We start from the raw sequence: 21344 nt of genomic DNA on the forward strand, positions 1-21344 counted from the left end.
GCAGGGATCGAAGTTCACTCTGGCCACGCCCCCGTGCGTGGGCCCCGCCCCTGCAGGCTCAGCCTCAGCGGGACTCATGAATATGCAAAACGAGGAAGATATTTAAAGGCGCCGGCGCCACGCGCAGATTCCTGCCCCGCGCCGCCAGCCCAGTGCCTGATTTCTGCTCTAGGCCTGATCCCCTTTTCGCCCGTGTCCATCACCGCGTGCAGCAACACCGCCAGAATGTCTGACAAACTGCCCTACAAAGTCGGTGAGTTCCTGGATTTGTGGTCAGCCGCAGTTACCCTGCGCCGGCCGGGACTTCTCCTGGGCGGCGGCTACGGGGCCAGCCCGGGGTTTGTTGTGGGTGGCGGCCTCAGGGCCGACCCAAGGTGCCCAGGACCCCTTGGAATCGCAGGCTCGGCGCATTTCTGGCCGCGCGAGGCCGCCTGGGGGTTGGAGTTCTCGCGTCGCGGCGAGCTGGTCGTTTGAGGCGGCCGCGGACTACAAGTCCCGGCGTGCCCCGCGACGCCCCGTACCTCCGCGCGGGCTGCGGAGCCGCGAACTGGCGGCATGGTCGCCGGGAGGCGGCGGGGGCGGGGTGGGAAAACCACCTGGCCGTGGTCTGGGACTGCGGGCACCTGCTGGAATGCGCCGGTGCCGCGCATCGAGCCTGCTCGACCTGGCCGGTCCCTGGACAAGAGCCCACCCGTTTCCTGGCCTCCTGCAGGGAAGGCGAGGGCGCTGGAGCTCCGAAGTGCGTGTGGAGGGGAGGCCTGGCCAGCGAGCCGACCCTGGCAGGGGTCCGCACACGGGGAACTTTAGGCTACTCAGTCTGTGCCGTTCCTCCACCCAGGCGACAGGGACAGGCATGCAGGGAGTCAAAGAAAGTTTCGAGTCGTTAGAAAAGTCCTTCCTGGATTGTAGTGACGGTTAACGTTTGCTGAGCGTTTAACTGTGGGACTGGCACTACCTTCTAGGCTTATTCTAGAGTAACTCAGTTTGTTCTCAGAGCTCTCTGGGGTGGGGACTAATCTGCTTTTACAATGAGGATTCTGGGACATGGGAGTAAAGTGCAAACAGTTAAAGCCGGAGGTGGTGGAGCAGGATTCGAACCCAAGCCATCCAGACCTCTTAGGTGTGCCCTTTTCACCTTAAGCACGGACTTGAGAAGTTTTTGCACCAAAATAAACTTATTTGCATTCAGTTTTCCAAGGACTTTTTGAAGTCTCCTTATAGGAGTATACACCCGGGAACAGCCCTACTGAGCTCTCAGCAAAATCCTGTTCGGCTAGCTAGCGGCTGCCCGGCCAAAGGCGTGAGATATTTATGGAGCACGTGCAGTGGGCCTGAAGAATGATCCTTATAGAGGCGGACAGGCGCCTGTGATGCAAAGGAAGAAACGCCCTGAACGGAAGTAACTTGGAAAGGTTCTGTTAAAATGCTGTTCACCCAGTGTGGGGGATGGAACTGAACCCAGAGAGGTCAAGTCAAGGTCACATTAGTGACAGAACTGGAAGGGGGACTTGTCTTCGTGTGGAGAGAGATGGGTGGGTAAGGGTGCGGGCAGTGGAGTGTGGCTGGAGGTGAGGCGAGAGAGCTTGGCTGAGTAGGGACAGAGGAAGGACGCCTTTGGGTGGAGGAGGGCTTGCCATGTGCCAGACCCCGTCTTGTGGTGGCATCTTTTTTTTTTTTTTTTTTTTTTTTGACAGGCAGAGTTAGACAGTGAGGGAGAGAGACAGAGAGAAAGGTCTTCCTTCCGTTGGTTCACCCCCCAAATGGCTGCTATGGCCAGCACGCTGTGCTGATCTGAAGTCAGGAGCCAGGTGCTTCCTCCTGGTCTCTCCCACGCGGGTGCAGGGCCCAAGCACTTGGGCCATCCTCCACTGCACTCCCGGGCCAGAGCAGAGAGCTGGCCTGGAAGAGGGGCAACCGGGACAGAATCCGGCGCCCCAACCGGGACTAGAACCCGGTGTGCCGGCGCCGCTAAGTGGAGGATTAGCCTAGTGAGCCGCGGCGCCGGCCGTGGTGGCATCTTTAATCTCAGAGCACAAAGCAAGCTTTGCCCTGATGCCCTCACTGTACAGATGAAGAAACTGCAGTACAGAGAGAGCCTTGGGGTTCCTGTTGGCTTGTCCTGGATAGGTGTACCTATGACTTCTCAAAGTCCTTTTCCCCTGGGCACCAAGAGCCCCAGGGCTTGAAGTGGCAGCCCGTCCTGAGGGTCCCGCGGCAGACTCAGGTCGCACAGCTGCCACGCGGGTATTGTAGGAGTTATTTTTAGCTGGAGGGACAGATGTTGGTAGAGGAGGTGGAGCTTCCCAGGACAAAACAGAACCCGCTGTCCGCTGCCGCCTGGCCGCGTCTGGGAGGGTCGTGAGAGGGTCTGAGCCCTGGAGCAGCCTGGCTGTCAGCCCCTTCTCTGCCGTTCGCTGGCCGGGGCCGCAGGAACACACTTCGGGCCCTTTCCTCGCTGCTGAGTGCTGGGAGTTGGACTGGGCACAGACTTGTTTTGTTTTCCGCTTCTCTGTCTGGCGCCAGCTCCTTTCGTGAATGTTCTGTCATTCAGTTCTAACATGCAGTTTCCCGTAGGGTCAGTGTGCATTTTCCAGGCCCTTCTCTGTGCCAGGCCCTACTGGGCACTGGGGATACAAAGGTGACCCACGGACGAGAGTGGAACAGACGTGCATACAAATGTTATGTTGTTCCTCATTGCTGTGTGAGGAAATCTGCCGGTGCCCTGTCTCCCCCGCCACCGCCCAGCTCTGGTCTCCCTCCTTACAGGTCTTCCTGGGTTCTTGTTCCACAGATCAGGCCAGGAGCCACTGGGGTCTTTTCAGATGACAAAGCTGGTCTTTGATTTATTTTTTTAAAAGATTGACTTGGGGCCGGCACTGTGGTGTAGTGGATAAAGCTGCTGCCTGCTGCATCCCGCATGGGCGCTGGTTCGAGACCCGGCTGCTCCACTTCTGATCCAGCTCTCTGCTCTGGCCTGGGAAAGCAGTGGAAGATGGCCCAAGTGCTTGGGCCCCTGCACCCACTTTGGAGACCTGGAAGAAGCTCTGCTTCTGCTTCTCCCTGTCACTCTGCCTTTCAAGTAAAATAAGTGAACCTTTTTTAAAAAAAGTTATTTATTTATTCGAAAGAATGACAGAATCTTCCGTCTGCTGGTTCTCTCTCCAAATGACTGCAACAGCCAGGCTGGACCAGGCCAAAGCAAGGAGTGAGGGGCTCCATCCTGGTCTCACGTGGGTGGCATGGACTCAGCGTCACCATCTGCTGCTTCCCAGGCACATTAGCAAAGCGTTGGATTGTAAGCGGGGCAGGCAGGGACTGAAGCAGCACTCTGATATGTGATGCGGGCATGCCAGATGAGAGCTGACTCACTGTGCCCCTGCGCCCTCCACCTGCTTCCCACCTCCCTAACAGTGAACTACTGAAGTATCTTACTCCTCCTGTTTGAGTCCCTTGCCTACTCTCTGCCCCTCCAGCAGGAACATACCAATTTCTTTCCTGTTTCCAGGTCTTTTGGATACCTACTTTGTGCTGAGTCCTTTAAAGGTACTTGGGGAAGAACCTTCCAGGCTAAGAACTGCTTGGGTTAAATCCCTAAGGTGGGGATGAGTGTAGCTTTGTTGAGGGCGGTCAGGAAGTCCCCATCTGGTGTGGGGACAGGTGGAGGAGGGTTAAGCAATCAATCACAGGGTAGGGACTTGAAGGCCAAGTGAGGAATTAGGATTTTGTGGGGTAGGGGAAGCCATTGGAGGTTTTAGTTTGCTTTGTTTATTTGCTTACTTTAGCAGAAGATAATTAATATTCTTAAAAGAATATTAATAATCTTAAGTTTTATGAATAATAATACCTTAAACATTTTTTCAGAGATTTATTTATTTACTTGAAAGAGTTACACAGAGAGAGTAGGAGAGGCAGAGAGAGCTCGTCCATCTGCTGGTTCACTCCCTAATTGGCCACAGCAACCAAGGCTGGGCCAGGCCAGAGCCAGGAGCTTCTTCTGGGTCTCCCACATGGGTACAGGGGCCCAAGGACTTGGGCCATCCTACACTGTTTTCCCAGGTGCATTAACAGGGAGCTGGATCAGATGTGGAATAGCCGGGACTTGAACCGGGACCCATATGGGATGCCAGCGCTGCAGGCTGGGGCTTCAACCCGCTATACTTCAGCACTGGCCCCTACCTTAAACATTTAAAAGCTTCCCTTCTGTGGCTGCTGTGAGGAGTGGTGCAAGGGAGAAGAGGACCAGGAAAGATTGGCTTCGGTGATCCAAGCAAGAAGTGGCAGATTAGATGAGGTGGTGGGTTGCAGCTGGATTGCTTATGAATTTGGGATGTTGAGCCAAGAACGTGCTGATGGAGGTGAAAGGGGAAAAGAGGAATCAAGACATTTTACAAGTGTTTGGCCAGAGTTGCTGGTTGAATAGTGGTTTCATTTCCTAAAATGGGAAGATCAGGGGAGTAAGAGGCAAGGGTGGGGTGACCAAGGAGTCATGAGGACTCAAACTCAACATGTAGTAGATCCAAGTGGGGATGCAGAGTAGGCAGTTGGCTTACGTGAGTATCAAGCTCAGGAGAGAAGTTTGGGCAGGAGATAAACATGTAGGAGTCATTGTGGTGGTGAAGGTATTTAAAGTCTTGAGGCTGGATGAGCTCACTTGGCAAGAGTTTGAGAAGGAGGTGATGGAGACCTGAAGACTCCAAGCATCGGAGTCTGTTGGATGAAGAAGAACCAGGAAGATAGGGGGCAGTCATTAGGTAAGTAAGGGTCAGGGTTTCTGGGAGAAACATGAACACAGTAGGTGTCCACTGGCTGTGGGGATCAGGCTGGTCTTCGCACCCCTTGAGGAGCAGTTTCGGTAGAATGGTGAGGTCCTGAGTAGGTGAGAGGATGTAGGATCAAGGACAGTTGTGCATTGTGACAGAAAGGAATGCCCAGGCTGGTAGATACAGACGAAGAGGACCAGTCAGTGTACTCCACAGAGGAAGAATGGCGCGGTTCTGAATTCTCAGTGCATTATGAAGTGAGGCTATCAGCCAATGGAGAAAGTATTGGATTTATGGGGAGAATAGAAAAGGAGTAAATTTACTAGAAAATATAATAGGATTGCTGCAAGGGCTATGTGTCCCTTCAGATCTGTGGTCTTAATAAATGAGACCTGTTTGACGCTGTTGGCGATTTTTCTTTTGTTGGATTTAATGGCAGGTGCAGTGGAGGGTTGGAGTTTTGCTAGTGATCTCAGAGAAAGGGTGGAGGAGACAGACCTTGGAGTCTTAAACTGGGGAAAGAGGAAGTTGAGATCCTCAGCGGGTGTAGCAAGGGACAGAGGGACAGTGTACCTGCAGTGGACATTGATGGGATTAGTGGGTTACAGGTTCTGACCCGACTGGCTGCGGCCTTGTTGGAGGAGTTGGGCTCCAGAGGGAGAGAATAGGGAAGGAGGGTCACGGCCAGAGCTGGCTGCTTGACCTCAGATTTCCGAGGGAGAGCTATCACTGGTGAGGGTCTGCCAGGGTGGGAGCATGACGGGGGAGTGTTCCCTCTGGTGGTGGGAGGAGTATTTCACTTCTAGCATTGTTTAGATGCACTGTAGTTAACAGACTTACTTAGTTTAAGTAATAATTAAATTATTAATTCTCTCCCACCTGCCACCTCCTGGGATGAGTGGCAGTATCTGAGCTTCCCTAAAGATAAAAATCACCAGGAGTCCCAAGCCCCATCCCAGACTTACTGAATCTCATTTTCCAGGGGAGATTTGCAAGTCAGATTATTCCTGTTATCAGGGGAGCTTGTAAACACTGACCTTGGGAATGAGCCAGTGCGGTGGGAAAAAGGGGGAGATGATCAGAGAGGAGAGTGCTGTGTTGAGATATTGAGAGCCCGTATTCTCCTTTCCTGCCTGAGAATTTGGGAAATTTGAGCCATCTGGGATGATAATAACTTTGAATCCAGACGGTGTCGGTTAGTGTGAAAGTCAGGTGATAACTGACCTCCCGAATTCAGCAGTCACCTGCTAGTTGCAGCAGGAGGGGTCTGGGCAGTTCTGTGGGAAAGCCGAGGGCACTCGCTTGCTGCACGAGGCAGGTAGGTGCTTGCCTGCAGAGGAAGGGAGAGCTGCCCTGAGCGGGCCTCATTTATCGTCTCACATTTACTCAGCAAACTGCTCCCCCTCCCCTGGGGCAGGGAGGCCGGGAGTGTTAGTCACACTGAGCTTCCTTCATGTAGAAAAAAGTAGGAGTGAGGAAGGAGTGTTTTTTTTCCATTTTCAGGGAGATCAAGAACGGCATCAAGCCCCAGGTGTTGGAGAATACTTGTGGATGTTGGCTCGCCAGGAGCAATGACCTGGGGAGAGCCGGGAGCCACAGTCTTGGAGGAGTGAGAAGACATCAGTGGGAAGGGAGGGCAGCGGGAGGGGCAGTCTGCTGTTTCCTCCATGTTGTGGTTTGCAGGTACCTGTATGATCACTTGGTTAAATGGGATCTCCCACAGGTCTGTAAGCTGCAGTTAGCCAGGGACCGTGCCCTGGCTCCATAAGTAACTTCTTGAATGGGTGAGAGAATGCGGTGATGGACTGGGTTTCGCGTGGGAACGTGGATCTGGTCCTCACACAGCCACAGTGGGAGGAGGCGGCTCGTGAACCTCCCCCCCCCCATCTTGTACCTGCAGCGGACATTGGCCTGGCTGCGTGGGGACGCAAGGCCCTGGACATCGCCGAGAACGAGATGCCGGGCCTGATGCGCATGCGGGAGATGTACTCGGCCTCCAAGCCACTGAAGGGCGCCCGCATCGCCGGCTGCCTGCACATGACCGTGGAGACTGCCGTCCTCATTGAGACCCTTGTTGCCCTGGGTGCCGAGGTGAGCTCACAGCTGTGTGACTGCGGGCGAGTCCCTGGCCCACTCTGGGTTCGTCTAGGGAAGAACGTGTGGGCGTGGGGAGACCTCGGGACCAGCGGGGGCTCCTCCCTGTCACTGGAGTTCTTTCCATCTTTGCCACCCTTTGAGGTGAATGTTCAGTAGGTTTTTCTCCCTGAGAAAGATAGCTTCTTTTTTAAAGATTTATTTATTTATTTGAAAGTCAGAGCTACACAGAGAGAGAAGGGGAGGCAGAGAGAGGTCTTCCATCCACTGGTTCACGCTCCAATTGGCCATAACAGCCGGAGCTGTGCTGATCTGAAGCCAGGAGCCAGGAGCTTCTTCTGGGCTTCCCACGTGGGTGCAGGGGCCCAAGGACTTGGGCCATCTTCTGCTGCTTTCCCAGGCCACAACAAAGAGCTGGATCGAAGTGGAGCAGCCGGGACTCGAACTGGCGCCCTTATGGGATGCCACCACTGAAGGCAGTGACTTTACCTGCTACGCCACAGCGCCAGCCCCAAGATAGTTTCTTACCAAGCAATGGAGTATGAACTACACCCCAGGGTCCCATTTAGGGGTTGGCTCCAGTGTGCCTTCCTAGGGTCCTGTGCCTGCCCTGGATTCATGGCTCCAGAAGGATGGAGTGCTTTGATTGGTTCAGTGTGGGTCATGTGTAGCAATGATTGACAGCTCTGCCCAAGGCTCAGTGTGTCAGGGAGCAAGGTGGTTTCTGAGAGAGTGGTCCACGGACCACTCAGCCCTTGGACCTCGTCTCTCCTTTGAACTTTCACTCTCTTGGCTGTCTGATTTTACGGCTTTAAATCCTGTGTGTGCAGTGATGATCCCCAAATATATGCACCTGCTAGCCTGGACTTCTCCCTGGAGCTCCACACTCAAACACCCAGGTGCTGATCATCTCTGCGTGGAAGTCCGGAACATAGTTCAGGCTCAGCGTGTCCCGGCCAACCCGTGATGTTGTAACCCACACCGTCCCCACGTTAGTAAATGGAAACTGCAGCCTTTGAGGCTCTGCGTTCAAGAGCCAGGAGATTATCCCGAACTCCTCTCTTTCTCACCCTGACGTCTAAACCCTCAGCAAATCCTGTCAGCTCAGCCTTAAAACACATAGCAGGCTTTGACTGCTTCTCCTCACCTCCACTGCTGCCCTTGCACTTCTTGTCTAGACTCGTCTATAACAGCTTCTGTAACTGTCTCCTTGCTTCAGCCCTTCCACACGCCACTGGCGTGATATTTTAAAATCTGTCACATCTTGTCACTGCTCTGGCTCCCGGCCACTCACCCAGAGCCTGCGTCTTGTGGTCTCGGAGCTGGCTGGGCCTGTATACCAAGCTGCTCGTCCCAGGCCTTGTCCTACCCCCACCGAGTCACCCTGGTGCTTTTGAGCCCTCAGTGACCCGCAGCCCTGTTTGCCTGGCCCCTCTAGGTGCAGTGGTCCAGCTGCAACATCTTTTCCACCCAGGACCACGCAGCGGCTGCCATTGCCAAGGCCGGCATTCCAGGTGAGCCCTGCTTGCTGCTCAGGCGTGGGAAGGCATGAAGGGACCCTGCTTTTCCCCCGTTCGCTTTGCCAGCTCCTACAGCGGCTAGCGTGGTGACCCGTGGGAAAGACTTCTGCGCCTCGCTGTCATGTGAAGTGCTGTGGACAGTGCTTGTTGACCGAACTCAAGCCATGTTACCAGGAAGGGCAGGATCTTGTGACTGGACACCACATGGTGTGGAGGAGGGGGAGTTCCTGAAGGAAGGATGTGGGTCGTTTCCAAAGAACTCAGGAGGGAAACGGGGCAGGGTCCACAGCCTGGATCTGGTGCCCTGCGCAGCCAGGGACCAGGACGGAAGGGGAAGAACTTTCTCACGAGCAGCAGGAAAAGTGGGCTCCTGCTTGGGCTTAGGGAGGGAGGGCGTTAGAGCTGATGGCGATTAAATAGGACATTCACAGTTCCTTCCCAGCAGCCACGGGGCAGGGAGGGGCAGAGTAGAAGCTAGGGGAGGATTTCTTCACAGGCTGACCAGGGCTGAACAGGCGTGTCCCTTACTCCTTAGCCTTGGCTGGGCTCCATGTCCCTCGTCGGGGAGGAGCTTTGCGTTCAAGACCACTGTCTGTGTCCGGGGCCTATTGTGGGCCGGCAGTCAGTGGCCTTGCTCCTGGTACCTCCTCTAAAATGCCATGCTGAGGACCCAGGCACGTGTCAGCCTCTGGGCTGTTCTAAGTGCTAGTAACGGTGGAGCCTGCCTCACAGGGTTTCTATGAGGAAAAATAAAAAAAAAAAAAATAAAATGGGGCACAAAGCAGTTAGAGAAGTTTCTGGCACAGAGAAAGTGCTGCATGTATAGTGGCCGCTATTAGTAATCTTTTGGCCAGATTTTGCCCGAGGCTACCCACTGCAGAGACTGCTAGGCCCTCCCTGCCTTGCCATGTTGAACAAACCTTGGACCCTGTCTCGTGGGTACCACTGAGTAGCGGGCATTGAGGGTGGAAGCCTTGGTCATTGTGAGTTGCTGCCCCGGTCCTTGGGACCCAGGCAGAATGGGATCAGACGAGAAAGAACTGTTTTCCTAGGGGCTGTGCTTGGCCTCCTTCCCACTTAATCCACGCTCTGGTGAGCCCAGCTTACAGAGGAAGCTGAGGCTCAGAGAGGTGCCGTGATGTGCCCGTGATCACACAGCTGCTCAGATCTGTCTCCGACTTGGGCTCTTACCACTGCTGAGACCTCAGCGAGGCGGGAGGTGGCGGGGGACAGGAGCAGATAGCACTGGCCCCGCCCAGGTGGTTCTCTGGAGCAGGTGCTGGTAGGGACGGACACGCCCACTGTGCTACTCACCCTTCAGTGTATGCCTGGAAGGGCGAAACAGACGAGGAGTACCTGTGGTGCATCGAGCAGACTCTCTACTTTAAGGACGGGCCCCTCAACATGATCCTGGACGATGGCGGTGACCTCACCAACCTCATCCACACCAAGTACCCACAGCTCCTGTCAGGTGAGCAAGGCTGGTGCTGGGGGCCTGGGTGGGGCCTGCTCCAGCCTGCGAAGGCAGCGGGCCTGGCAGGGCTCCCGGTGCCTCGAGCAGCAGATTCTGTGGAGGACGGGAGGATACCAGGCTCCCGCGGGCGTGCTGTGGCCTGGCCTCCTGACGTCCAGTGGTGGGGCTGGCGCAGCTGCGATGCTTGCCCTAGGGCAGCCAGAGGGCGGGGGCGGGGTGGTGGGGGTGGAATAATTGGGAAGAAGCCAGCTTTATTAAAAGCAGGCTGGGGATGAGAGAAGAGTGCAAAGAGTCCAGAAGCCCCGAGGCAGGAGAGGGTTGACTACGCAGGAAACTGGAACGAAGCCAGCGTGGCTACGATGAATGGAGGGAGCCTTCCCGGGGAAGGTCTAAGATGTGCTGGGGCTTTAGTGAAGGCCAGAGGTGACCTAGGCAGCTACGGGAAAAGAGTTTGACTTGACCCTGAGAGCAGAGGGAAGTACTTGGGAGGTTTTGCAGATATACGTGTTAGAAACAGCTGCTACAGGGAGGCTGGGAGACACGTGAGAGATAGGGGTGGCAGGGCCAGGGCAGTGGCAGTGAGAGTGGAGCAGGTGGGAGTTCGGAGGTAGGGTCTGGAGGCTGTGGTGGGTTCCCTGCCGGAAGGCATCAGGTGATTGCTCCCTCCTGCTGGTCTGGGTGGCCTGGGGGACCGCGGTGTCGTTCACTGTAATGGGAACCTAGAGAGAGGAATGATGTTAGGAGGTGAAGATGAGGAGCTGGGGTGAGCTCAGGTGGGGCCTTTCTGAGGCTCCTCCTTCTCATTCAGGCATCAGGGGCATCTCTGAGGAGACCACGACTGGGGTCCACAACCTCTACAAGATGATGGCCAATGGGGTCCTGAAGGTGCCTGCAATCAATGTCAATGACTCCGTCACCAAGGTGAGCCCTCGGGGCAGTGCCAGTGCCAGCTGCTGGTTGTTGGTTCAGGAGGAGACTGCTGGAGAGGGAGCCTGGGGTGGGGTATGGGGGGTTACAGACAGAGTACATTAGGTAATAGTGCATTAAGGCAGAGAGAACTACACAGGGGGCCTCGGAGCTGGGTTTCAAGAGCTTTGTGGCTTTGGGTATCAAGAGCATTAAAGCTGAGTGAATTCTTCGGGCAGTCTCCCAGTCACTATCCCCAGAAAGTCCTCTAGACACTCTGAGAAAGACTAAGGAGCTGAGCGGGGGGAGGGGCCTGCAGGGGCATCGGCTGCTGGGGAGGGGTCACAGGTCGAGATGCTGGGTGACCTGTGAAGCAGAGGCTGAAGTCGACCTGGCTTGCTTTTCCTCACTAAGTCCTGCTCCTCTCTCCTTTCAGAGCAAATTTGACAACCTCTATGGCTGCCGGGAGTCCCTCATCGATGGCATCAAGCGGGCTACAGATGTGATGATTGCAGGCAAGGTGGCGGTGGTCGCAGGCTATGGCGACGTGGGCAAGGGCTGTGCCCAGGCCCTGAGGGGTTTTGGGGCCCGTGTCATCATCACCGAGATCGACCCCATCAACGCACTGCAGGCTGCCATGGAGGGTACGATAGGGTGAGGGTTGGTTCTCAGCTGCAGGGGCCAGAGGAGGGGCAAGGCCACGCCAGATAACCCATGGCCACTGTGTGCACAGGCTACGAGGTGACCACCATGGATGAAGCCTGCAAGGAGGGCAACATCTTTGTCACTACCACAGGCTGTGTGGACATCATCCTTGGGCGGTAGGTACCAAGGCGGGGCCCTGGTCGGGGTGGGGGGGGCGAGGAAAGGTCAGCCTTGGCGCTGTTCTTTGCCCTAATGAGCTTCCATGGGCTTGTGCTCCTGCACAGGCACTTTGAGCAGATGAAGGATGATGCCATCGTGTGTAACATAGGACACTTCGACGTGGAGATTGACGTCAAGTGGCTCAATGAGAATGCAGTGGAGAAGGTGAACATCAAGCCCCAGGTGAGAAGCCCCAGCCCCGCCAGCAGGGCAGCAGATGGAGGACGGAGGCGGGGCCAGCTCCTGGGCCGCCCCCAAGGAGGCTGTCGCGACCTGGCAGCAGAATGAGGGGAAGAGGGCCTGGTTGCGGTGGCGGCCAGGCGGCCAGGCTTGCCGGAGGTGCTGCAGAGGTTAGCAAGGCTGCTGTCTGGGAAAGAGCCCTCTTGCTATACTGTATGGGGAACGGAAAGGGGAGGAGAGAGGCTTTTAGAGGATGTTCTCGTACCCGCTGCAGGGAGTGACGGCAGCTTCCACTTGGAGGGTGCCAGGGATGGACAAGACCACGTGGGGTCAGGATGAGGGAAGAATTGAGAAGGATGCTGGGTTTCTGGAGTCAATTGCTGTGTGAAAAGTAGGATCCTTGGGGCCAGCGCTGTGGATTCGTGGGTTAAGCTGCTGCCTGCAGTGCCGGCATCCCATATGGGCACTGGTTCGGGTCCTGGCTGCTCCACTTCCGATCTAGCTCTCTGCTGTGACCTGGGAAAGCAGTAGATGGCCCAAGTCCCTGGGCTCCTGCACCCATGTGGGAGACTTGGAAGAAGCTCCTGGCTTCAGATCGGCACAGCTCTGGCCATTGCAGCCAACTGGGGAGTGAACTGGCGGATGGAGGCTCTCTCTCTCTCTCTCTCTCTCTCTCTCTCTCTCTGCGTAACTCTGAATTTCAAATAAATAAATTAATTTAATTAAAAAAAAAGATGCAAAAGCAAGTGATAAAACTGCCATTTGGACGTTAAAAAAAGAAAAGTAGGATCATAGTTTCTGAGTTGGTGAAAGAACAGGTTTGCAGGGGGCATTGAAAGATGAGTTGGGGTATGTGAAATTTTATTTGGATCGTGTTTAGTGTGTGTGTGTATGTGCATGTGTGTGTGTGTTTCTTTGGTATTAAAATATGTTTCTGGAAAGTTTTTGGTTTGAAGTATCAAGTACCCTGATTCTAAGTGTACTTTTTTGTTTTATTAGATGAGAGACAGGGAGAGATGGACAGATAGACAAAGAAAGTACTCTTATCAGCTGGTTAACTCCCCCAGTACTCTCACTGGCAGGGGCTGGGCTAGATTGAAGTGGGAGCTGGGAATTCAATCCAGGTCTCTCACTTGGGTGGCAGGAACCCAACCACTTGAGCCATGACTGCTGTCTCCCTGGATCTGATTAGCAGGAAGAAAAATTAGGAGCTGGAGCCGGGAATCGAACCAGGGTACTCCAATATGAGACACGGACTTCCCAACTGGCATCTTCACAGCTAGGCTAATCGCCCACCCTAGTCAAACTCTATGGGCAATCTCTCTTAGCAAATTGGTCCCCAGGAGATAATTAAAGACATGCATGAAAATGGTTATCATATTGAAAATCTGTGTTTTATTTATTCATTCGAAAGGCAGAGAAGATGAGAGGCAGAGGGGGAGTTCCCATTTGCTGCTTCATCTCCCCGTTGCCTGCAAAGGCCCGGAGGCTAAGCTAGAGGGAACTCAGTCCGGGTGTCCGACGTAGGTGGCAAGAATCCAACTACTTGAGTCAATACTGCTGCCTCCCTCAGCGTCTGCATTAGCAGGAAGTTGGGATCAGGAGCTGAGCTGGCAGTCAAACCCAGGCATCCTAACTGACGTCTCACCACTAGGCCAAATGCCTGCTGCCAATTGTTTTTTTTTAAGGGAAAAGAACCCTTAATGTGGGATACTTCGAGTTGGTGCCTATGCTGTCTTTGAGATGTTGGGTTCTGCATTCTTTCTCCCTCAAAGACTTGCTACTTAGCACAGCACAGGGTGGTGACAAATGCTTCTCTGGAAACTGCACCCCTCACCCCTGAAAGGCAGCTAGACGTTCTGCAAAGGCATCGCAGGGCTATACTGCCCCTCCAAAGCTGGACTCTGTCTTCACCCTTGGCATCCTTGACATTCTAGAGCTGGCATGTGGCATAGCAGGTTATGCATCCTATATAGGCATTAGTTCCAGTCCTGGCTGCTTCATTTCTTTTTTTTTCTTTCTTTTTCTTTTTTTTTTTTTAAATTTATTTGACAGATAGAGTTAGACAGTGAGAGAGAGACAGAGAGAAAGGTTTTCCTTCCGTTGCTTCACCGCCAAATGGCCGGAGCTGTGCTGATCCGAAGCTAGGAGCCAGGTGCTTCTTCCTGGTCTCCCATGCAGATGCAGGTGCCCAAGCACCTGGGCCATCCTCCACTGCCTTCCCGGGCCACAGCAGAGAGCTGGACTGGAAGAGGAGCAGCCAGGACTAGAACCCGGCACCCATACGGGATGCTGGCGCCGCAGGTGGAGGATTAACCAAGTGAGCCACGGCGCCGGCCCCTGCTTCACTTCCTATCCAGCTCTCTGTTAATGTGCCTGGGAAAGCAACAGATGATGGCCAAGTGCTTTGGCCCCTGCCACCCTTGTGGGAGTCCTGGATGGAACTCCAGGCTCCTGGCTGCCTAACCCTGGCCATTGCAGCCCTTTGGGAAGTGAACCAGCAGATGGAAGATAACTCTCTCTACCTTTCCCTGACTGGATGGCTGCTTTTGTTTGGAACAGAGCAAATGCCCTTTCTTTGCCTTAGCTCAAGGGACCCCCTTAGCCAGCTCCTCAGGCAGAGGGCAGTGCCCACATGTTTCATAGAGACTCCTCCACACCAATACCAGGAGGCAGAGTCCAGGGTGCTGTGTCCCTGCAAGGGGCTTGGTTCAGATGCAGGACAGTGGATGCTGAGTGACGGAATGCACGCTTGAAGGGCACCAGAGACCACTTGTTGCACTCTTGGAGTAGCCAGCAAACCTGGGCTTTGGGGGCAATGTTTGGGAGGCAGTGTGAGAGAGGGGGGATTGCAAGTGAAAGGAGGGAGAGGAAGAGAAAGCAAATTTTCTGTTTGAGGCAGCTGGGAGAGATGGAGGCATTGAGGCTAGGGATTTCCACTTCATACTCACGCACTGAACCAGTTCTCAACGTCGGCAGAGTCACCTGGGATCTCTGGGAGGGAGGGAGTCCAGGGTATCCCCACTGTTTTAAAGCTCCCAAGTTGGCCGGCGCTGTGGCTCACTAGGCTAATCCTCCGCCTTGTGGTGCCGGCACACCAGGTTCTAGTCCCAGTCGGGGCGCCGGATTCTGTCCCGGTTGCCCCTCTTCCAGGGCCTGTGGCCCGGGAGTGCAGTGGAGGATGGCCCAAGTCCTTGGGCCCTGCACCCCATGGGAGACCAGGATAAGTACCTGGTTCCTGCCATTGGATCAGTGCGGTGCGCTGGCTGCAGTGCGCCAGCCGTGGCAGCCATTGGAGGGTGAACCAATGGCCAAGGAAGACCTTTCTCTCTGTCTCTCTCTCTCACTGTCCACTCTGCCTGTTAAAAAAAAAAACAAAAACAAAAACAAAAACTCCCAAGTTGATTCCAGTGTGCAGTGAGTGCCAATGCATTATTTTTTAAATTAATCTTTACTGAACTGAATTTGACTTTTATAAGACTTATTTATTTATTTTATATTTGACAGAGTTATAGACAGTGAGAGAGACAGAGAGAAAGGTCTTCCTTCCATTGGTTCACTCCCTTAATGGCCGCTGTGGCCAGTGCTGCGCTGATCCGAAGCCAGGTGCCTCCTCCTGTCTCCAATGCGGGTGCAGGGCCCAAGCACTTGGGCCATCCTCCACTGCCTTCCCCGGCCACAGCAGAGAGCTGGACTGGAAGAGGAGCAACCAGGACTAGAACCCGGTGCCCATATGGGATGCCGGCGCCGCAGGTGGAGGATTAACCAAGTGAGCCACGACGCTGGCCCCAAGCTTGATTTATTTATTTGAAAGCTAGAGTTAGAGAGAGAGGAAGGGAGAGACACAGAGAGAGATCTTCCATCCATTAGTTCACTCCCCAAATGGCTGCAACAGCCAGAGCAAGGCTAGGCCAAAGCCAGGAACCAGGAGCTGCTTCTGGGTCTCCCATGTGCATACAGGGGCCCAAGCACTTGGGCCATCTTCTGCTGCTTTCCCAGGCCATTAGCAGGGAGCTGGTCAGAAGTGGAAAAGCTGAGACTCAAACCAGTGCCCATATGGGATGCTGGTGTCGCAGGCAGAGGTTTAACCTCCTATGCCACAATGCCACATTCATCTTTTTTATGGTGATGGAGAACATGGGGTTTTTCTCAGACCATCCAGGCTAAAGTTGCAACCACTTCTTAGTGTGCAACTCTGGGGAGTGACTTAGCCGTGTAAACTTTAGTTTGTCTGTGAAATGAGGAAGATGGTAGTACTTAAATGATGTGGTTATCTTTGGGGTTAAATGTGATGATTATATAGGCAGGACTTGGCAATAATACCTGTAACAACATTAACTACTACTTTTTTTTTTTTTTTTTTTTAATTTGACAGGTAGAGTTATAGACAGTGAGAGAGAGAGAGAGACAGAGAGAAAGGTCTTCCTTCTGTTGGTTCACTCCCCAAATGGCTGCTGTGGCTGGCGCTACGCTGATCTGAAGCCAGGAACTGGGTACTTCCTCCCAGTCTCCTATGCAGGTGCAGGGACCCAAACACTTGGGCCATCCCCCACTGCCCTCCTGGGCCACAGCAGAGAGCTGGACTGGAAGAGGAGCAATCAGGACTAGTACCCGGCGTCCCAACCGGGACTAGAACCCGGGGTGCCGGCGCCGCAGGCGGAGGATTAGCCAAGTGAGCCACGGCGCCGGCCAACATTAACTGCTACTTAACCAAGTACCCAGTATGAGCCAAGGGCTCTGCTGTGAGATCTGCAGCTCAGACTGGCTTTTAAATACTGGCAATTATTAGTCACCGTTATTGTCATTACTACCCCTGTGCTGGAGGTTGTTCTTGGACAACCCAGGCCCTTCCTCATGGGCATTGTTGGAGGCCCGCTGGACAGAGGGTCGGGTAAGCAGAGGTCAGCTATGGGAGCAGTGTCCTGCCAGCCCTCATCGCAGCTCTGGCCTCTTGCAGGTGGACCGCTATTGGCTGAAGAACGGGCGCCGCATCATCCTGCTTGCCGAGGGCCGGCTGGTCAATCTGGGCTGTGCCATGGGCCACCCCAGCTTCGTGATGAGTAACTCCTTCACAAACCAGGTGCTGGCGCAGATTGAGCTGTGGACCCACCCTGACAAGTACGCTGTAGGTGTTCACTTCCTGCCCAAGAAGGTGAGTTCTCACTTGCACTGCAAGCCAGGGGTCACGTGTCCAGCCCTGGCATCTCCACATGGGGCTTGCAGGTGCTTGCTAAGTGCTTGGCAGTGGGCATCATGAGGTCCTCTGTATTGCCAGACTCATTCCTCACGTTAGACAGAAGAGGAAACCGAGGCCCACATAGGGAAAGATCCCCCAGAACACTGGGTGGTGAGAACAGAGGCTGTGGAGTGAGACACACCCAAGTGTGAGTGTCAGCTGCACCACCGAGAGGCTGTTTAACCCAGGCAAGGTATTCACTGCTCTCCCTGCACTTCCTCACGTGTAAAAGTGAGGCAACGGTACCTCCCTCTAGCAGTGTGAAGTCTCCTCAGACTGGGGTCACACACCCACGTGCCTGAAGAGCTGGGCAAGTGAACGCGTGAAGCAGGCCGAGCGGTAGCGGAGGACCTGAGGAGCACACGCCCCAGGTGAAGGGGTGGCCCTCGCTCATTTGCCACCGTTCCGGAACCTAGTTCCACGGAGTTAGGTTGGTCTTTGAAGAGAAGCCAGATTTGCCTCGTCTAACCCCACGTCTGTCCTCTTGGGTTTCTGCTCTGTGTCTTCAGAGCTGCCCTGGAGACCATCAGCTGGGCTATCTGAGGTGTGGTTGGGGCTTTGGAGACAGATGGACCTGGATTCAACTCGTGCTGCATCTTTCACTTGCTGTGCGACTTTGGATAATCATTCCAGGATTCTTCATTTGGAAAGGAGGATGACAGTTTATTGTTAGTCAAACTAGCGTATTGGTTGTTTATTGCCATTTAACAATTTAGCCTCAAAGCTTGATGGCTTTATTTTTTAAAATTTGAAAGGGCAGAGTTGGGGCCGGCGCCGTGGTACAGTAGGTTAATCCTCCACCTGCAGCGCTGGCATCCCATATGGGCGCAGGTTTTAGTCCCGGTTGCCCCTCTTCCGGTTCAGCTCTCTGCTGTGGCCTGGGATAGCAGTAGGGGATGGCCCAGGTGCTTGGGCCCCTGCACCCGCATGGGAGACCAGGAGGAGGCACCTGGCTCCTGGCTTCAGATCAACGTAGCTCCAGCCGTTGTGGCCATTTGGGGAGTGAACCAGCGGAAGGAAGACCTTTCTTTCTGTCTCTCTCTCTCATTGTAACTCTGTCAAATAAATAAATAAAATCTTTTAAAAAATTATTTATTTGAAAGGCAGAGTTGCAGAGAGAGAGAGAGCTCTTCTGTCTGCTGGTTCACGCCCCCAAATGGCCACGACGGCCATGACTGGGCCATTCTCTGCTGCCTTCTCAGGTGCATTAGCAGGAGCTGGATGGGAAGTTGAGCAGCCAGGACTCGAACTGGTGCCCAAATGGGATGCTGGTGTTGGGGCTGCAGCTTAATCCACTGTGCCACAATGCCGGCCCATGACTCACGGTCTTTGATGAGGTTGTAGTCAAGATTTCTGGTAGGAACACAATCAATTGAAGGTGTGATGGGCTGGAAGATTCACTTCACATCACTGTTGACAGGAGGCCTTGGTCTCGTCTGTGGGCCCTCCATGGGGCTGCCTATGTGTACTCTGAGGGCAGGTGGCTTTCCTCAGGCTGAGAAATCCAGAAGAGAACGAGGAGGGGCCCGCCTTACCTTTCACCTCGTCTCCAGAGTCACACACTACCCTTCTGTTTGACTTTGGTTATCAGAAGCGAGGCACTCAAGGAATGCAGAATTATTCTACCTCTTGAAGGAAGAAGCATCAAGGAATTTATGAATTATTCAATCAAAAGAGCCAATTTAATAAAAAGAATTCTTATCCGCTACAGAATGGTGAAATCTAAGATTCAGACACTGAATCCAGGATTCAGTTGTCAGCTCTGTTTCTTGGTTTTTTTCTTGCATTCACTTCAATTATGAAATAGACTTGCCACTGAGACTGATACCATCCCTGCTTAGAATCCTAATGGGGCCAGCGCCGCAGCTCAATAGGCTAATCATCCGCCTGCGGTGCCGGCACACCGGGTTCAAGTCCCGGTCGGGGCGCCGGATTCTGTCCCGGTTGCCCCTCTTCCAGGCCAGCTCTCTGCTGTGGCCAGGGAGTGCAGTGGAGGATGGCCCAGGTGCTTGGGCCCTGCACCCCATGGGAGACCAGGATAAGTACCTGGCTCCTGCCTTCGGATCAGCGCAGTGTGCTGGCCGCAGCGCGCCGGCCACGGCGGCCATTGGAGGGTGAACCAACGGCAAAGGAAGACCTTTCTCTCTGTCTCTCTCTCTCACTGTCCACTCTGCCTGTGAAAAAAATTAAGAAAAAAAAAAAAGAACCCTCATGGGATTGGAGCCCCGTCCCTGCCTATCCATTGCCAAGTTCCATGGAAGCATTTTGATCAGCTGTTTGGCTTGGTGGAGGATGAGGAGGAGATGTAGTTGATGGTCCTAATAAGTCTACTTGGCATGATACCCTCTTGAGGGAATAGAATGAGGCAATGAGTGACCAGCTATCCCAAAAGAGAATCTGTGCTTCCATTGGTGGCTGGATGCAGGGAGGGGGTCTAGAGCATGGTCCTGACTGCAGGTTTGCCTGTGTTTCCACAGCTGGACGAGGCAGTGGCTGAGGCCCACCTGAGCAAGCTGAACGTGAAGCTGACCAAGCTGACTGAGAAGCAGGCCCAGTACCTGGGCATGTCCCGTGATGGCCCTTTCAAGCCTGATCACTACCGCTACTGAGAGCCAAGCCTACCTTTCACCTTCCAGTGCCCAGGCCCTACCTCTCCCCACCAAGAGCAAGTGGCACCACCTTTGCAATCGGATTTTCAGTGATGTCCCCCTTCGAGTCACTGGGCCAGTCACTCAGTCTTTGGCCTCTGCATTCCTCATATTCCGAGTGTGACACAGGGAACTAAGAGGGCCCTGTTCAAGCCCTGGTCATGCTGGAGGTACAAGGGAGACATGGGGAACCATGAGCCCAGGGAACCCAGAAGTCTTAGAACTGCCAGGCCAGTCCTTTCTCAGGCAGGAAGTTGGTAGTGGTGTCACAAAGCCCATGCACTTTACCAGCCAGGCCTTCACCTGGCCTGTAGTGTTAGACCCGCGTGCTTGGTTTGCAGGTCCGCCGGTTCCTCAGCCCATGGTGGAAGAGGAAGGGTGCTCTCCGAGGGCAAGGGGGAACTGTTGAAGCCTGAATGTTTCTGAGAGCCTGGCTTAGCGCTGGGCCTTCTCAAAACCCTCGGAACAATGAGTGAGGTTAGTCCTTATTCGTCCTTTTAGTCCTCATTTTACAGGGTTAAAGTATAAAGTAACCTCTAAACGAGACAGCCAGAGGTTGAGAGGGGCCAGAAAAAGCAGGCATAGATCTGCCATCACTTTGTAATATGGTGGTTTCTATCACATCCTTGGGTCAAAAAGATAACTAATTTGGCTTATAATGTTTATATAATATTTAGAGTGTTAAAAGAAAGCAGGAAGGTGGGTTAATAAACATTCTGGTGCCTAAAAGAATTTTGAGATTTTATTGTATAAAAAATCTATTACCAACAGCGCCTGGGGGTTGTAGCCATGTACTGAGGAAGCGGTGACAAGGTAAAGGGTTGTCGATAGTGCGGGGAAGGGCTGCAGGCACCCAGTTAGGCTTCGGATGAGTGTCTTACAAACAACCTAGCTACAGATATTTTAGTTTCTTCTTATTTGAGAGGCAGAGAAAGAGCACTCCCGTCTTAGTTTACTCCCCAAATGTCCTCAATGCCAGAAACTCAGTCCAAGACTCTTATATAGCTGGTGCTGCGGCTCACTAGGCTAATCCTCCGCCTTGCGGCGCCGGCACACCAGAGAGTGCCGGCGCCGCAGGTGGAGGATAAGCCAAGTGAGCTGCGGTGCTGGCCAATAACTTGTTTTTAACCCAATCCCAGTCTATAATTTAATGGAGTGAGTTTAACCAATTTATAATTATTGTAATCACCCTGTATGTATTTCTTCTGCCTAAATTTTTTTTTAAAGATGTCTTTATATATTTGAAAAGGCAGAATGACTGAGGAGAGATCTTCCATCTGCTGGTTTACTCCAAATACCTGCAACAGTTGAGGCTGGGCCAGGGTGAAACCAGGAGCTAGGAACTCCATCCATGTGTCCCTCAGAGTAGCAAGGACACAAGTACTTGGTCTCGTCTTCTATCTCCCAGGCACATTAGCAGGAAGCTGGATCCAGAAGCATGGAGTAGCTGGGACTCAAACCAGGCATTCCCATGTGGGATATGGGTGTCCCAAGCAGCCAGCGACTTAACCCACTGTGCCACGATACCCATTCTACCCCCGCTACCAGATTTTTTGTGTTCCTATTCATTTTTTTTTTTTTTTCATTTTTTCTTTGGATTGATCCAATGTATCTCGGTTGGGGAGGTTATTATTTATTAAGCACCAGGAACTCTGGTTTACT

At 53.6% G+C, this 21344-nt stretch overlaps 1 protein-coding gene across 1 annotated transcript; it reads left to right on the top strand.

Moving 5' to 3' along the window:
* Positions 1-130: 130 nt before the first annotated feature.
* Positions 131-20411, top strand: AHCY (adenosylhomocysteinase). The gene is made up of 10 exons (XM_002710796.6): positions 131-253; positions 6661-6851; positions 8293-8368; positions 9696-9845; positions 10657-10769; positions 11191-11398; positions 11488-11575; positions 11684-11801; positions 16756-16950; positions 19512-20411. Exons 1-10 carry the CDS (start codon positions 226-228, stop codon positions 19641-19643), a joined length of 1299 nt encoding a protein of 432 aa, XP_002710842.3. The 5' UTR covers positions 131-225; the 3' UTR covers positions 19644-20411.
* The last annotated feature ends 933 nt before the right edge of the window (positions 20412-21344 follow it).

Source organism: Oryctolagus cuniculus, chromosome 11 (assembly GCF_051225735.1).
Source record: "Oryctolagus cuniculus isolate XC-2025 breed Fujian yellow rabbit chromosome 11, ASM5122573v1, whole genome shotgun sequence".
Taxonomy (NCBI): Eukaryota; Metazoa; Chordata; class Mammalia; order Lagomorpha; family Leporidae; genus Oryctolagus; species Oryctolagus cuniculus.

Bases quoted from the DNA above. Each gene is read 5' to 3' on its own strand.
- AHCY (XM_002710796.6), top strand. From the start codon at position 226: ATGTCTGACAAACTGCCCTACAAAGTCG. The intron at 6,852-8,292 runs GTGAGCTCACAG...TGGCCCCTCTAG, and splicing joins TTGTTGCCCTGGGTGCCGAG to GTGCAGTGGTCCAGCTGCAA. The intron at 9,846-10,656 runs GTGAGCAAGGCT...CTTCTCATTCAG, and splicing joins GTACCCACAGCTCCTGTCAG to GCATCAGGGGCATCTCTGAG.